At 36.5% G+C, this 14,997-nt stretch overlaps 1 protein-coding gene and 1 non-coding gene across 6 annotated transcripts in view; both read right to left on the bottom strand.

Moving 5' to 3' along the window:
* The window catches only part of ERC1 (ELKS/RAB6-interacting/CAST family member 1), a 490,295-nt gene that overhangs the window by 284,889 nt on the left and 190,409 nt on the right, over positions 1-14,997 (bottom strand). For all 5 annotated transcript variants that reach the window (XM_077759231.1, XM_077759233.1, XM_077759232.1 and 2 more), the window contains one exon: positions 879-1,014. In XM_077759231.1, the coding sequence (XP_077615357.1) occupies positions 879-1,014 (136 nt within the window). The remainder of the gene's footprint in view (positions 1-878; positions 1,015-14,997) is intronic.
* LOC144227570 (U6 spliceosomal RNA) lies at positions 8,590-8,696 on the bottom strand. The gene has a single exon (XR_013333960.1). It is a non-coding gene; the product is annotated as a U6 spliceosomal RNA (small nuclear RNA).

The following is a 14,997-nucleotide window of genomic DNA, read 5'->3' as shown; positions in this document are numbered from 1 at the left end:
AAACAAAGTGGCAGCGGCTTAGTAGTCTTAGCAGATATTCTTCTCTAAAATTTAAACTTCATCTGACAGGCTACAGATCCAGAAAGTCTCAGGTAAAATCATGGCTGAGCCACTTATGGAGTTGTGTGCATTCAGGTAAATAATTCAATTTCTCGGAGTTGTTTCCTTACCTGTAAAATGTGCACAAAACCACCTGCCCCACAAGATCAATGTAAAGGTTAGAAATAATGAATGACCAAAGGCCTGGGTTCAAGTACTGGGCACATAACAGGAACTTACCATATCGTCACTAGTACTGTTAAGGAGTCTAGTCATACCTAATTTTTGAAAAATTAGGTTTACATAGCAATTATTACTCCACTGAAGTGAAAAAGCATAGTTTATACATGCTGTATGACTGAAATATGCTCTCTAAATTGAATTTTTAAAAAGGAGGGAAAGAAGGAGGGAAAGAAAGAGGGAAAGGAAAAGGCAGAGGGAATAAAGATAAAAGAATAAAAAAACAGAATGAAGTTAAACAGACGTTAACCAAGATGAGCAATACACTTTAATGAAGGAAAATGGCAAACAGTAATACTGACCACCCTGAAGCTTAAGAGAACCCACTCATTAAACTGACATTGAACTTACCAATTAAATGCGAGCAACTTGAAGATGAACTTTCTCCTATGCTGGGGTGTCCTCACAAAGCTGTGGAATAAAACTTGCCTTTTCTACTTAAAGCCATTCCTTTATTGCTAAACAGTTGGTCTCAGAGGAAGGCAGCAAGCAGGGTTAGAAAGAGAAAAAAGAGGAGGATAAAGATGAAGAGAAAAACAACATGCAATCATGGATCAATCTCTTCACCCGATCCTTTCAGACTCGCCTCGGGTTCTAACCTGTAGCTGTTGGGAGCTGTCATTGAGATTGTCCTCCCTTCGTCGCGCCTCCTCAAGCATCTGCGCACTCTTCTTCTTTTCCACCTGTTCCTTGTGCTTCAGATTTGCTACCTTCTTATTCTGGTCTTTCACTTGCCTATTGATAAGGGGGGAAGAAAAACCAAGATTTTCATATATATGTGTAAAAAAGAATTACCTACCAATATATACCACTGATGCCAAAGAACAGCTAAAAACCAACAAAGAATTTTTGCTGCAAAATTTCTCTAACAATTCAAAATTTTTCCTACTGAAACATTGTTCAAGCATGTACTTTATGAAGACAAAATTATAAAACAAAAGAAAGACATGGGATAGTCTGAAATAGAAGAAACCAATTCAGAGATTTATGTTGGAAACAGGGAAAGTCTACTGACATCACTGTTATGAAATACTTTCTTTTTTATTTGCATACCTGTCACTAGTTTTTGATTTGTGATTAACATTAGGTTTCTATATAACATCTTATGCATATACCAGCCTATAGTTAAGTTGATGGTCACTTAAACTTGAACTCATTCTTTACTGATAGAGAATTTAAAATAATGGTCAAGAAGATATGCACTGGACTTGAGACAAGAGTGCAAGACCTCAGTGAGACCCTTAACAGAAGAGGTCGAAAACATAAAAAACCAGTCAGAGATAAACACTGTAAATGAAATTAAAAATACACTGTGTAAAATAAATACACTAGACGAAGCAACAGACTGAATCAGTGTGAAGGACAGAGTAATGGAAAGCAATCAAGCTGAACAGGAGAAAGGGAAAAAAAAATAAATGCCAACAGACATAGGGAACTCATTGACACCATCAAGTGTAATAACACTGGCAATATAGGAATCTCAGAAGGAAGTGAGAGAGAAAAGAGGGTAGAAAATTTATTTGAAAAAATAATAGTTGAAAGCTTCCCTATATGGGGATGGAAACAGAAATCCACATCCAGGATTTGGATTCAAATCTGTAGGCACAGACAGCCCACAACAAAATCAACCCAAGGAGGTCCACACAAAGATACACCGTAATTAAACCGTGAGTAGTGATCGAGAATTTTAAAAGCAGCAAGAGAAAAGAAAACAGTCATATTCAAGGGGACCCATTAGGCTATCAGCCGATTTTTCAACAGAAACTTTGCAGGCTAGAAGGGAGTCGCATGGTTTATTCAAAGTACTAAAAGAAAAAACCCTGCAGCCAAGTATACTCTATCCAGAAAGGATGGCTCCCCCAAGCTGATTAATGCAACAAACAGCTGCTGGGTGTCAGTTGTGCATTTTCCCATGTGCTATCTCACCTCACTTCACCAGACATCTGTTAAGTGGGCACTGTATTATTTCTATTTTAAAAATGAGGGGATCCTGAGGGGCTCAGTCAGGTGTCTGACTCTTGATTTCAGCTCCAGACATGACTTCACAGTTCATGAGATTAAGCCCCACATCAGGCTCTGCACTAACAGCACAGAGCATGCTCAAGATTCACACTCTCCCCCTCTCTCTCTCTGCCCCTCCCCCACTCATGTGTGTGCACACTCTCTCCCTCAAAATAAATAAAAACATTTAATAATAAAAATTAAAAATTCATTCAAAACCAAACAGTAAATTAGTGACACAGATGGTAAAATAAAAGTTCATTCTCTGATGGAGGTGCACACTACTAATAAGCTATGGTAAGGTCACATTTCAGATCTGTACTTTCTGCCGTCTTGAATATCCACAGGAAAAATTAGCCACAGAGAATTAAAACAGTTACCAGTAAAAGGAATAAAAATGTAAATCATGTTTATATTTGATTCTCCTCACTACATAATTTTCTATACTAATATTTTATTTTATTAATCTAATATCAATTATATCCTAATGGGAAAAAACAGATTGGGATCTTTGCATTAGAAAAGACCAAAAAATGGAGCAAGATTTTCTTTTCATGAATCAAATTGCTCTTTCTCAAAATTAAACTCCTCATAACATTAGTTTACTGATACAAATATTTGCTGTTTTCAGAGAGAAAAAATTTTTGATGGTATATAAATTCTTTTCCCCTTGCATCTGTGGATTATTCCAGACGGTGCTAGCAACCACTAATACCTATAGCAGTAACCTGGTTATTTGGAGCATTATGACACATGGAGTCAGAAACCTAATTAAAATCACCTGTGTATTTTTTGGTTCGAGGGCCAACTTTACAGGCTCAACTGCTGATCCAATCAGAATCCACTGCACTCTTCAGCACTCTTTATCATTATTATTATCTGAGAATGAGTGATTTTATCCTGACTTTCCCCCCAAGCCACAGAACGAGGTCACAGTGCTTTGAGTGGTGTTTCAGAAAACAGAATAAAAAAATTCCATTGCCCCTATCCTATCCCAACAACCATTCCAAACCAACCTGTAGTATGCATTTAAAAATCAAACTTGTGGGGCGCCTGGGTGGCTCAGTCAGTTAAGCATCTGACTTTAGCTCAAGTCATGATCTCATAGTTCATGAGTTCAAGCCCTGCATCAGGCTCTGAGTTGTCAGCACAGAGCCTCAAGCCTGCTTTGGATTCTTTGTCTCCCTCTAGCTCTGCCCTCCCCCATCCTCCCTGTCTCTCTCAAAAAAAAAAAAAAAAAAGAAAAGAAAGAGAAAAGAAAAGGAAAGAAAAGAAAAGAAAAGAAAGAACGTTTGTGGTGCCTGGGTGACTCCATCAGTTAAGTGTCCAACTTCGGTTCTTCAGTTCAGGTCATGGTCTCACTGTTTGTGGGTTCGAGCCTCACATCGGGTTCTGTGCTGACAGCTCAAAGCCTGGAGCCTGTTTTGGATCCTGTCTCCCCTCCCCCCCACCTCTCTCATTTCAAAATAAATAAACTTAGAAAAATTTAAAAATGTTTATTTTAATCTTCAAAATATTGGTCATATGATTTTAATGATTATCTCCATCAACTCCAAAAAGACATGATAAAATACTAAGTAACAAATATAGAATACCAAGCTGAATACAAGCATGACTCTAAACATATATGTGTGAATAACACATAATTGAAAAAATTCTTAAAAAAGAAAAAACTTAGGATGTTTCTAATGTTTCTTTTAATTTTTTTCTGTAGTTTCTAAATTTTCTAAAATCAACAAAATATTTTTAAAAAACACTTCAAAATTATGGTTTTAAAAAATGAGATGTGGTTTTACCTCAAAATAGGATCTACACTTATATCAGACTAACAGAAAGTAGTTCCAGTATGGCATGTTTAAGTTTCCCTTATTTTTTTTTGTCTTTAATTTTCCACTTCCAACTCCATTTACTCTTCATATTTTCAATTTCTTTTCTTTAACTTAGTTTTCTGGCTATTAGCTTTACATTATCACTCTACAGACTAAAGGATAATTAAATATGAAAATAAAATGATTTTATCTACTCAGACAGGCAACAAGAAAAGTATAGAAAAATTCTAAGAGGATTAAATCAATCTCTCTCCCATTGTCTCTCCTACCCCACCTCCTTGTATAATGTTTATATGCACACACAACACAAATGCATGGAAAGTTCTGAATTCACAAATTGATTAGAGTGGATGAATACACCCAACTTTCTTGCCTCGTATCCTTCACAACACTATTTCTTGGGGAAAGAACACAAACAACAGTATCATCAAAACATATGTTGTAAGTAAAACGAAAGATGTTACTTGAATGTATGTTTAGGAATAAATGTTCTAGAGACATAATAGAATCTGTGAAACATGAAATTACTTTCTCTCCACTTATAAATAGATCAATATGTAATTTGATTTAAATGTGAGTTGACAAGAAAACCCAAATATGTTAGTAAATCCATACCTTAAACAGAAAGAAAAGGATTTAAATGGCTTAGTATAGAAGTTTTTTTTTAACATAGACTGCTATTAAGCCTGAATTAATTAACTGGGGTTAAATTCAAAGTGAACTTACATCTTTTATTATTGTTCAAGCAGGAAAAGGAGAAAGGAGAGAGATTCATAAATGAATTAATCCTTTAAAATCTGATTCTCAATTGAAGAGTTCCCAGCTAGTATAATAAATAATAAAATGATGAATAACAGATTTAACTCTCCCCACTCCCACACAGATATGAATAGATTAATCTGTAAGAAAAGAGAAATGCAAAAATGAAAAAGAACACAGTTTGATCTTTACTGGTCTCTGTCCAAGAAGTTTTACAAGATGTGGTCCACCACCTTGTTATTCAAAGTATGATACACGAACACACATCATCAGCATCACTTGGGAGCTTGTTAAAAATATAGAATTCTCAGGTTCACACCAGATCTACTAAATCTGCCCCTGTTCACTTTGTTACTATTCCCTCAGCCTCTGTCTCTTAAAATCTAGACTCAAACTTAGGTAAACTCGTTAGGTCATAACTACTATTGCCCCCCCCTCCCCCCCAGCTCCTATACTCATTTTAACTAAATATAACTTATGACATGTTAATTTGTTCCTCATATTAGTGTAATCCACATGTGTATCTCATTATACCTATGAAAATGCCTTCCTAGGGGTGCTGGCTCAGTCAGTGGAGAATGTGACTCTTGATCTTGTGGTTATAAACTCCAGACCCACACTGGGTACAGAGATTACTTAAAAATAAAACACCTAAGGAAGAATGGAGGGAGGGAGGGAAGGAAGGAAGGAAGGAAGGAAGGAAGGAAGGAAGGAAGGAAGGAAGGAAGGAAGGAAGGAGAGAAAATGCCTTCCTAGAGTTCATGGTCCATGTTTGATATATTTTCATAATTCATAACTCATAACATAGTTCCTCCTTCTGTATAGATGTTCATTAAATATTTGTTGAACAAACGCATAAAAAGGAAACTGCATCCCCTCTATTGCCCAATCTACCCAAGATATGACTCTGAGGGAAAATACAGTTTAACATTACAAAACAAGGTAAGCACTGAAAAATGAACACCTTCTTTATCTTTAAACACCTAAGAAAGTTTATTGGGAAAGGAGTAGTTCTTGTTCTCCTTCAAAATTTACATTCTATTAAGAAAGCAGCAATACTTTTTTCAGAAACTACACTTCTAGTGGCTTTCTGCTTTGCCAAAAAGACAGATATATAATGCTAGTGTAATAGGTCACCCTACCATAAAATCTCCCATGCACATTTAAGAAAAAAAAACTAGAATGCTACTATTGTCAGGTTTAAGGAAATACTAAACATCAAACCTGACTCAGCCATTTGTGCGGTCATTGGAGAAAAGCAGTTTAAGCTAGGGGGAAAAAAAGCTTAGATTTCTCCACAAAGATCTTCAGAGAAATAAATCTAGAGGAGGAGGAGGTGAAAGAAGAAATGGTCAATTCTCAGAGAATGCTGACCTTCAGGGATGTGGCCATAGAATCCTCTCAGGAGGAGTGGGGATTCCTCAACCATAGTCAGTGGGAACTGTATAGGGATGTGATGTTAGACAACTATGGACACCTCCTCTTTTTGGGTCTTGTGTCAAAGCCAGACCTGGTCATCTTTTTGGAACAAAAAAAGGACATCTAGGATGTGAAGAGAAAGGGGACAGTAGCCTCATACCCAGGTATGGGAATGAAGCAGATGACAGAGGTGAAGTCCAGCTGTGACAGAGGAAGACAGTCCTTAAAATGTAGTTTGAGGAGCTCTTCTTGAGCGGAAATGAGTTTGAAAAGGCCAGTTTTATGCCCTCCCTCTCACAGCGGACATCTGCTTTCCAACACATCACGTTCATACATTCTCTAAGGATTCTCCTTCAGTTCCACTGAAGGTCCCTTCACATCCACAGTGAGAGCCTCCATAATCTGATTGGTCCTCCACTGCTTTGAGGATTTGGAGAATCTGTATTTCTGAGGAAGTCTATGTTAATTGATTTCTGAGTTCTGTTTTGCTTCATGTGTGAATTGATTCAGGGTAGTGGTGGGCATCTTGGGGTTTGGTCCAAAAATCCCAGGAACACTGGAGGTAGACATCACAAGCGTTCTGATTTAACATTTCCAGTATTATGGAGGCTTTAATCTTAATCATACAAAATAGAGATACAGTAATTACATCAGATAACAAAGCAACTCCCTAAAATGAGAAAATCTAGTCCTTTATTTCACATCAAAAGTTCATTTCTTGAGTTGCCTGGTTGGCTCAGCTGGTTAAGCATCTGAGTTGAGCTCAAGTCATGATCTCACAGTTGTTAAGTTTGAGCCCCACATCAGGNAAATTCAGGATGCCGGGGTGGCTCAGTTAATTAAGAGTCTAACTTTTGATTTTGGCTCAGGTTGTGATCTCAGGGTTTTTGAGTTCAAGCCCCACATAGGGCTCTGGGCTGACAGCACAGAGCCCATCTGGTTTCTGTCTCCCTGTTTCTCTCTCTCTGCCCTTCCCCTAAACACGCTTTATCCCTCTCTCAAAATAAATAAACTTAAAAAAAAATTTTAAGTGCATTTTCTGTTTTAACTAAAATAAGAAATTTCTATTCAATGTATGCCACCTCTCAATGGTGAAATATAATTTAAAGCACCTATTATTTTGCTAGAATTCTACATTAATTAACGCCATAGGGGAGCTAGGATTTTTACAAGATAAAACTCACAGTGTATCATAAAGTCTCAATTGTTACCTTATTTCTTAATAATTTAATAATTTTATGATTTTGTCTTATATAATATGAAGTTCCTATGACTGTCATATATTTTCACTTTGAGTAGTTATATGTGAGATTCCTTTATTAGATCAAAAGTCCTGATATGACATGGGCATGTGCTTTATAAGAAGTGAGGTAGATAATCAGTAAATTTCTTTTATTTAGAAAAAGTTTTAAGCACCTGGGTGGTTCAGTCAGTTAAGCGTCCGACTTCAGCTCAGGTCATGGTCTCACGTTTTGTGGGTTCGAGCCCTGCGTCAGGCCCTGTGCTGGCAGCTAGCTCAGAGCCTGGAGCCTGCTTCAGATTCTGTGTCTCCCTCTCTCTCTGACCCTCCCCTGCTTACGCTGTCTCTCTCTCTCTCAGAAATACATAAAACATTTAAAAAAAAGTTAAAAAAAAAAAGAAAATGAGTTTTAATTATAAATGTAACTTGACTTCAGGAAAAATGAATTACTAGTTTTTCTACTTTCCTCAGAATGCATCTGAATTTAATCCCGAAGACTTTTTTTAATAAAGTAATTGTTGGCCTATTTTACCAAAAAAAAAACTTAAAAATACATGAATTAGAAGCAAAATGATATTGCTCAAGTATTACATATTAAACATCTTTATTATGCATAAATGTTATATAGAGAATATACAGATGCTGCATGTGTGTGCACACACTCCTCTCCTTCAACCTTCCCAGGAAAAGCCTCCACTGACATTTAATTTGAAAACTAAAATGTAAAAATTCATAACACTATCTACAGACCTACATTTGGCTTAAAAATAATAATTTCATATTATCCCAGAAAGCATATAAAAAACTAAAAATAATATTTTTTACAAATTCTATGTCTAATTACAATGTTTTGGAATTATTTAAGAGCTGCTTTAAATAAGTATTTTTATTTTTATGGCACTGTACCCCTGGCAATCTAATGTAATAAGCCATAATAAAAAAAGAAAAGATTTCATTATAGAATATAAAATCACTAACAATGTGGAGTTTTATATAAACACTCTTAAGTTCTACCAAAACATGCTTTACTTAGCAATTCAACAGTTTTTGTTTTTGTCTTTTTAAAATCTGGAACACTTCTAGAATCTGCCTGGCATCCTCACGCACGGGCCATGCTAATCTTCTCTGTATTGTTATAAGTGTAGTAGATGTGCTGCCAAGGTGAGCACCAATCAACCAGTGCTCTTCCAGCACTTCAAGGGAAGAGCACATTCAGTCCCATCTTACATTTAATTTCACTTATTTCCATGTTTATTCTCGCTGCCACACTGATCTCCTTGTGGAAAAGGATCTTGTATTATAAATCTCCACAGATCTGAGGCAAGGCCTATCTTATAGCAGTTACTCAAACTTAACTGAACTCAAGGGTTTTGACAGAAAGCTCTTTTTTTTTAATGTTGGTTCTCATAATAACTAATCTATTGCCATTAATTCAATGAATATTTTATGAAAGCTATGTGCTAGGTATTATCTTGGAAATACAGCAGTGAAAAAAAAAAAAGACAAAAATCTCAGCCCTCACTGAGTTTACAATCTATAGGAAGATAAAAAAAATAAGTAAAATACACTGTATGTCAAATGGTGATAAATCCAATGGAAAAAATAAAAGAGGAAAAGAGGAACGTGGGAATGAGCAGTGACACTGCAATTTTAAATGAAGTGCCCAGGAAAAGCCACACTGTCAAAGTAATATTTAAGTAAAGAAGTAAAGGAAATGAGGAAGTAAGCCACAGCTACGCATATATTGAAGAGAGAGTGCTCTGCACAGAGAAAACAGCAAATCATAGATATAGAAGAGTGTGCCTGGCCGCTGTGATCAAAGTAGACAAAGAAACACAACTTACTGGTAGATGAGGTCACACAAGTAATGAAGGGCCAAACCCTCCAGTAAAGGCAAGCAAACTTTTTTATTTTTTAATCTTTTCATTTCCATTTATTTCAGAACAAAAAGTCACAAGTTGTGGTCTTCACTGTCCATCTTCCCCCACAACCATAAACTGGTGTTTAATTTTTGTTCTACAAAAGAATAATTCATTTTCTTCTTTTCCATTTTTTATTTAAATTCTAGTTAGTAACAGAGTGCAATATTGATTTCAGGAGTAGAATCCGGTGATTCATTACTCAGCAAACTTTTTTTGGTAAAGGGCCAGATAGTAAGTATTTTACACTTTGTAATCCATATACAATCTGTGTCACACATTCTTCTCTGTTTTTTTTAACCATTTTAAATACGTGAAACCCATTCTCAGCTTGCAAGCTGTATTAAGGGTAGAGGAGGGGCTGTAGTTTGCTAATCCTTGCTGCAGAGGTCTGTAGGTCACTGAAAAGCCTTTGCTTTAGGAAACAATTCCTTGGTATTATAAAGTACAAAAGAGTAGCTCATAAAAACTAATAAAAATAACCTAATAAAAATTTAAGTTTCTATCACATGAGAAAGCTACATATTTGTCTATAATTTAAAACTAGCATGCATTCTAAATCCAATTGTGAAATTTTCCAGAAAAGAGTTAGCCTTCACTTGTCTATTTAGCAAATATTTACTGAATGCCAACAAGGGCTACATATTTTTTTTCTTCCTTCAAATTTTTATTTAAGTTCCAATTCGTTAACATATAGTTTAATACTGGTTTCAGGAATAGAACTGAGTGATTCATCACTTACATATAACACCCAGTGCTTATCACAAGTGTCCTCCTTAATACCTATCTACCATTTAGCCCATCCTCTCCACCTACCTCGCCACCATCAACCCTGTTTGTCTTCTATAGTTAAGAGTCTCTCATGGTTTTGTTCCCTTTTTTTCCCCCTTCCCCTATGTTCATCTGTTTTGTTTCCTAAATTCCACATGAGTGAAATCATATGGTATTTGTCTTTCTCTAACAGTCTTATTTTGCTTAGCATAATACACTATAGCTCCATCCACGTTGTTGTGATTAAGGGCTGCATGGATTTAAGGAAGAGAACAGAATACAATCTCACTGCCCTCATGGATCCTATTGTAGAAAGAGGCAAAACAATTTCAACTAAAAAAGAAGCATCACATAGCAGAGTGGCATGTCCTATGGGAAAAATCAAATGGAGCAATGTAATAGACATGCTGAATGTGATAATAGTTTATTTAGCTTCAACGGTCAGGGTACACATCACTGAGGAATTGCCATGGAGGATGTGAAAAGCAAGCCATATAAAGGCCTAGGGAAAGAGAAAGAACATAAGTACAAATGCTGTGAGGATAGCAAAAATTTGGCAGATTTCTTTAAAAATTGGTATGGTGGTGTATAACAAAGGGTAAGCAGTAAGTGGTGAGGTCACAAAGGTAGCAAGAAGTCAGATGATGCAGTGCCTTATAAACCAGGGTAAGGAGTTTGAGTTTTATCCTGAGTAAAAAGGAGAGCAGAGCAAGGTCTTAAGGAGTGACAGCATTTATTTTAAACTTTTAATAGTTCAGTCTAGGGGCGCCTGGGTGGCTCTGTCGATTAGGCATCTGGCTTCAGCTCGGGTCACGATCTCACGGTTCATGGGTTCAAGCCCCGCATCAGGCTCTGTGCTGACAGCCAGCTCAGAGCCTGGAGCCTGTTTCGGATTCTGTGTGTGTGTCTCTCTCTCTCTAACTCTCCCCTGCTCACGCTGTCTCTCTCTCTCTCTCAGAAATAAAATAAAATAAAAAACATTAAAAAATAATAAAAAAAGAGTTCAGTCTAGCTACCACGGAGAAGAAACTAGTAGAGGAGCAAAATGTAGAAGCAAGGGTAGCAGTTAGAAAGCTACTCTGGTAGTTCGAGTAAGAGATAATACTTTAGGAAAGGCATTGAGAGAAACGGTTGAATTTCAGATATATTTGTGATATATGATAGGACTTCCTGATAGATTTAACACAGGGAGTGGGAGGAGAGAAAAATCAGGAGTTAGATGGTGATTTATTTATGAGCGATGGGTGAATGGTGATACCATTTACTGAACTGGGGAATACTGAGGAAGAAATTTTGAAAAGGATAGAAAAAATGAAGAGATGTGTTCTGGGTAAAGTTAAGTTTGATATCTAATTCAAGACATCATGGAGATAATTAGTATATCACTCTGGTGATCCTTCGTGTGTGTGTAGACAGATGTATGGAGATGATAGATATGTCCCACATACATGATAGATGGGAGCTATGAATACATGAGTAATATGGAAAGCCATGAGGCTTGAAGACATCTTCTGAGAAAAGTATATGTAAAAAAGACAATGGACTGAGAATGGAGCCTTTCAAGCTTTAAGGGAATATAGTGGAGCCAGAAATGACAACGGAGAAGGAATGACAACTGAAGGACACAGAAAATGAGTAAAATCTGCTGTCAGAAATGCCAAAAGAAAATACCTTTCAAGGACGTAAGTGTGTATAATGATGCTGAAAGGAAAAGCAAGATAGTGACAGAGAGTGGCTTTTGAACCTGGCACCTGAAAATATACCACCATAAACCCTTGCAAAAGCAGTTTCAGAGAAGTGATAAAAACAGACCAAAAATAGATAAAAGAGAAGTCTGACTATGCAAATTTGAAGAAAGGTGAAGAAATGCAGACAGCGTTTATATACAGTCAATTTTTTAACAAGATTTATTAAGGAGGAAGAGAGAAAAATGGTGTGCTGGCTAGAAAGCACTATCATGTCAAAAGGAGAACTTTCAAAGGTGGAAATGTTAAATCAGGCTTATGATAATGAACTCGGAAAGAGTAAAGTTTTAAAAATAAAGCAGAGAGAAGGATAACTGAGGGAAGCTCCATCCTTGAACTGGGGAACTAGGATAGGATTAAGAGAAAAAGTGGCCAAGTTGAACTTAGAACAGTGAACCACTGTAAAGAAAACACACAAAACACCGGTACAGATGCATGTAAACCAGGAGATCTAAGGGTGGGAAGATGCAGTGGGTAGCATCTGATTCTGATTTTCTCAATGCAGTATGAAGTGAAGTCAACAGCTATGAAGTGGAGGCAGGGATTTTGTGGATTTGACAAGAGAAGAGAGAGTAGGATATAATCATCTCTGAAAATGTAAAATCAAATTTAATAAGCATTTATATTAGAATTGCATGCATAATTGGGAGCACATTTGAAATATGTGGCCATAAACCTGCAGTGAGACCTGTTGAGACAGCTGTGTGACTGTTTTCCCAAGTCACATGCAGTATCTCAGTTCAGAGGCAATAGAGGACAGCACGTGGTAGTCAGAGCTGCACTGTATTTTGCAGCATACTAAGCCAAGGTGTAGAATTCCAAAAGGAAAAATCAACTCCACATATTATAAAATCCTTGGAAAGAGGGAAGTTTTATGTGGGCCAGAACAGGTACACAATCCCCCAAAAATCTAAGAAAAGACACTGCTTCGGAATGGCATCAAAACAGAGGAGAAAAGAAAAGCAGAGAACTCATTCTCACACTTCTTCGTATAATTTGTGGAACTGTTTTGCTACAACAGTTAATGTCTGTTTCCCAAACTGTATAAAGAAAAGAATGCACGACTGTTGGTATATTTAAAATCAATTTATAAAGTCTAAAAAAGCATACAAAGGATATGACACAGTTCTATGATTGCAGTGTGCCAAGAAATCTGAATATATGCTAGAGAAACAGAGAAGCAAAGAAAATTCCTGCCTTAAAAAACGGACTTGACTTTTTGGATCTGTGACAGAATAAATATACTGTCAATTGTTTTTATTCTTTAAAGAAAGCTGCTCTGTGTTGCTCACTTTGAATTTCTCCTTGATTTATTGATAATGACAGAGGAAAGCATAAGCATTTTTATGGAGAGCATCCATTTATTTTCTGCATTATCTTAATTTCTATCATTGTCTAAAATAGCACATACAACCTTACACTTTTGAGCAAACTTTTGGTACTAAGGGAAATATACAAAGGCTCATGTCTCACTTCTATTTTTTTCTCCTTTTTTAATTTTATTCTTCCCCAACAGTCCTACTTTAATTTTCTTCTCCCTTTCATATATTTTCTGTTTTTATGCCTCAGGCCGCACAGAAGCATCCAGAGAGTCAACCATTCTTGGTGTAAGTCAGACCTAGGAGAATGCTGGCCCCATGACCTAGGAAAAGTAACATTCTAGCATGAACAGAACAATGAAACAGATAATACAGCTTTTTATTTCCTACTATCTTGTTTCCCTCTTTCTGCCTGAAAAGTGCTATGTAGATATTAATGCAGTTACTTTCAGCACCCCAAGGCTCTGTCTAGTAATGAGCGCTGTGAACACTACAGTTTAATCACATCATAAAACAGTGTACTAAGCTGCATGTGCAGAAAGAGTATGCCATTTGTACTTTTTCAACGGGCAGTTTCACAGGGCAGTTTAAAAACTAATTTAACTTGGACATTTCTCTGTAACATGCACATGGAGAGGTAATAGCTGGAGGCTACCTTGGGAAACAAGGCATTAATAAAAAGCAGATAATAAATTAAAAGTAGATAATGGTAACAGTTTTCCTCTGGTGCATATAAAAGCTAGTGATCAGCAAACTCCATAAGTGGTTTTCTTCATAAATTTTTGGTAAAATACAATGAAAATCATTAAATCAACTGGGGAGAAGATTATTAATCACTAAAGCACTCCACTGAAATGGGAAGAAAGAATATAAAGTTTACTTTCTGATTCCATTAATAAAGGATTGATCTAGAATGCCTGGGGGTGCTCAGTTAGTTAAGCGTCCAACTTGGTTTCACCTCAGGTCATGATCTCAATACTCAAGTTCGAGCCCTACATAGAGCTCTGTGCTGACAGTGCAGCACCCTCTTGGGATTCTGCCTCCCTCTCTCTCTTCCTCTCCTCGGCTCTCTCTCTGTCTTTCTCAAAAATAAATAAACTTTAAAAAAAAAATAAAATAAACAAAGTATTGGCCTAAAGGAAGAAAGGGAGGCAAAAAAAAACACAAAAAACAAAACTGTAACTTACAAATCTGAAATTTTACATTGTATTTTCATCACAAAAATATTTAACACTACTTCCAAGGGGTCTTTAACCAATAGAGAGATGACTGCACACAAAACATGATTTAATTTATTAATATTCAATATGTCACAAGTAAATTTTTAAAAAAAATTTTAATGTTTAATTTATTTTTGATAGAGATAGCATGAGCAGAGGAGGGTCAGAGAGAGAGGGAAACACAGAATTAGAAAAAGGCTCCAGGCTCTGGGCTACCTGTCAGCACAGAGCCCAATGCAGGGCTCGAACCCATGAACCATGAGATCATGACCTGAGGCGAAGTCAGACGCTTAACTGACTGAGCCACCCAGATGCCCCTGTCATAACTAAATTATAAAAGTTTAGTTTACATGCCCCTGCTTTTTGGTTTTGTTTGGGGTATTTTTCTTTTGTTTTGGTCTCTTCAGCTGTCTTAATGTCCTTACACTATCTCTGCCTAGCATACAAATACTCATCCTTTAAGATGGAAGTTCAAATGGCAGCTGCTGGTAAAGAA

The sequence above is a fragment of the Crocuta crocuta genome, unplaced genomic scaffold, assembly GCF_008692635.1.
Source record: "Crocuta crocuta isolate KB4526 unplaced genomic scaffold, BGI_CrCroc_1.0 scaffold72, whole genome shotgun sequence".
NCBI classification, from domain to species: domain Eukaryota; kingdom Metazoa; phylum Chordata; class Mammalia; order Carnivora; family Hyaenidae; genus Crocuta; species Crocuta crocuta.
Note: the sequence above shows the minus strand (reverse complement) of the source record. Positions and strands in the feature narration are given on the sequence as shown.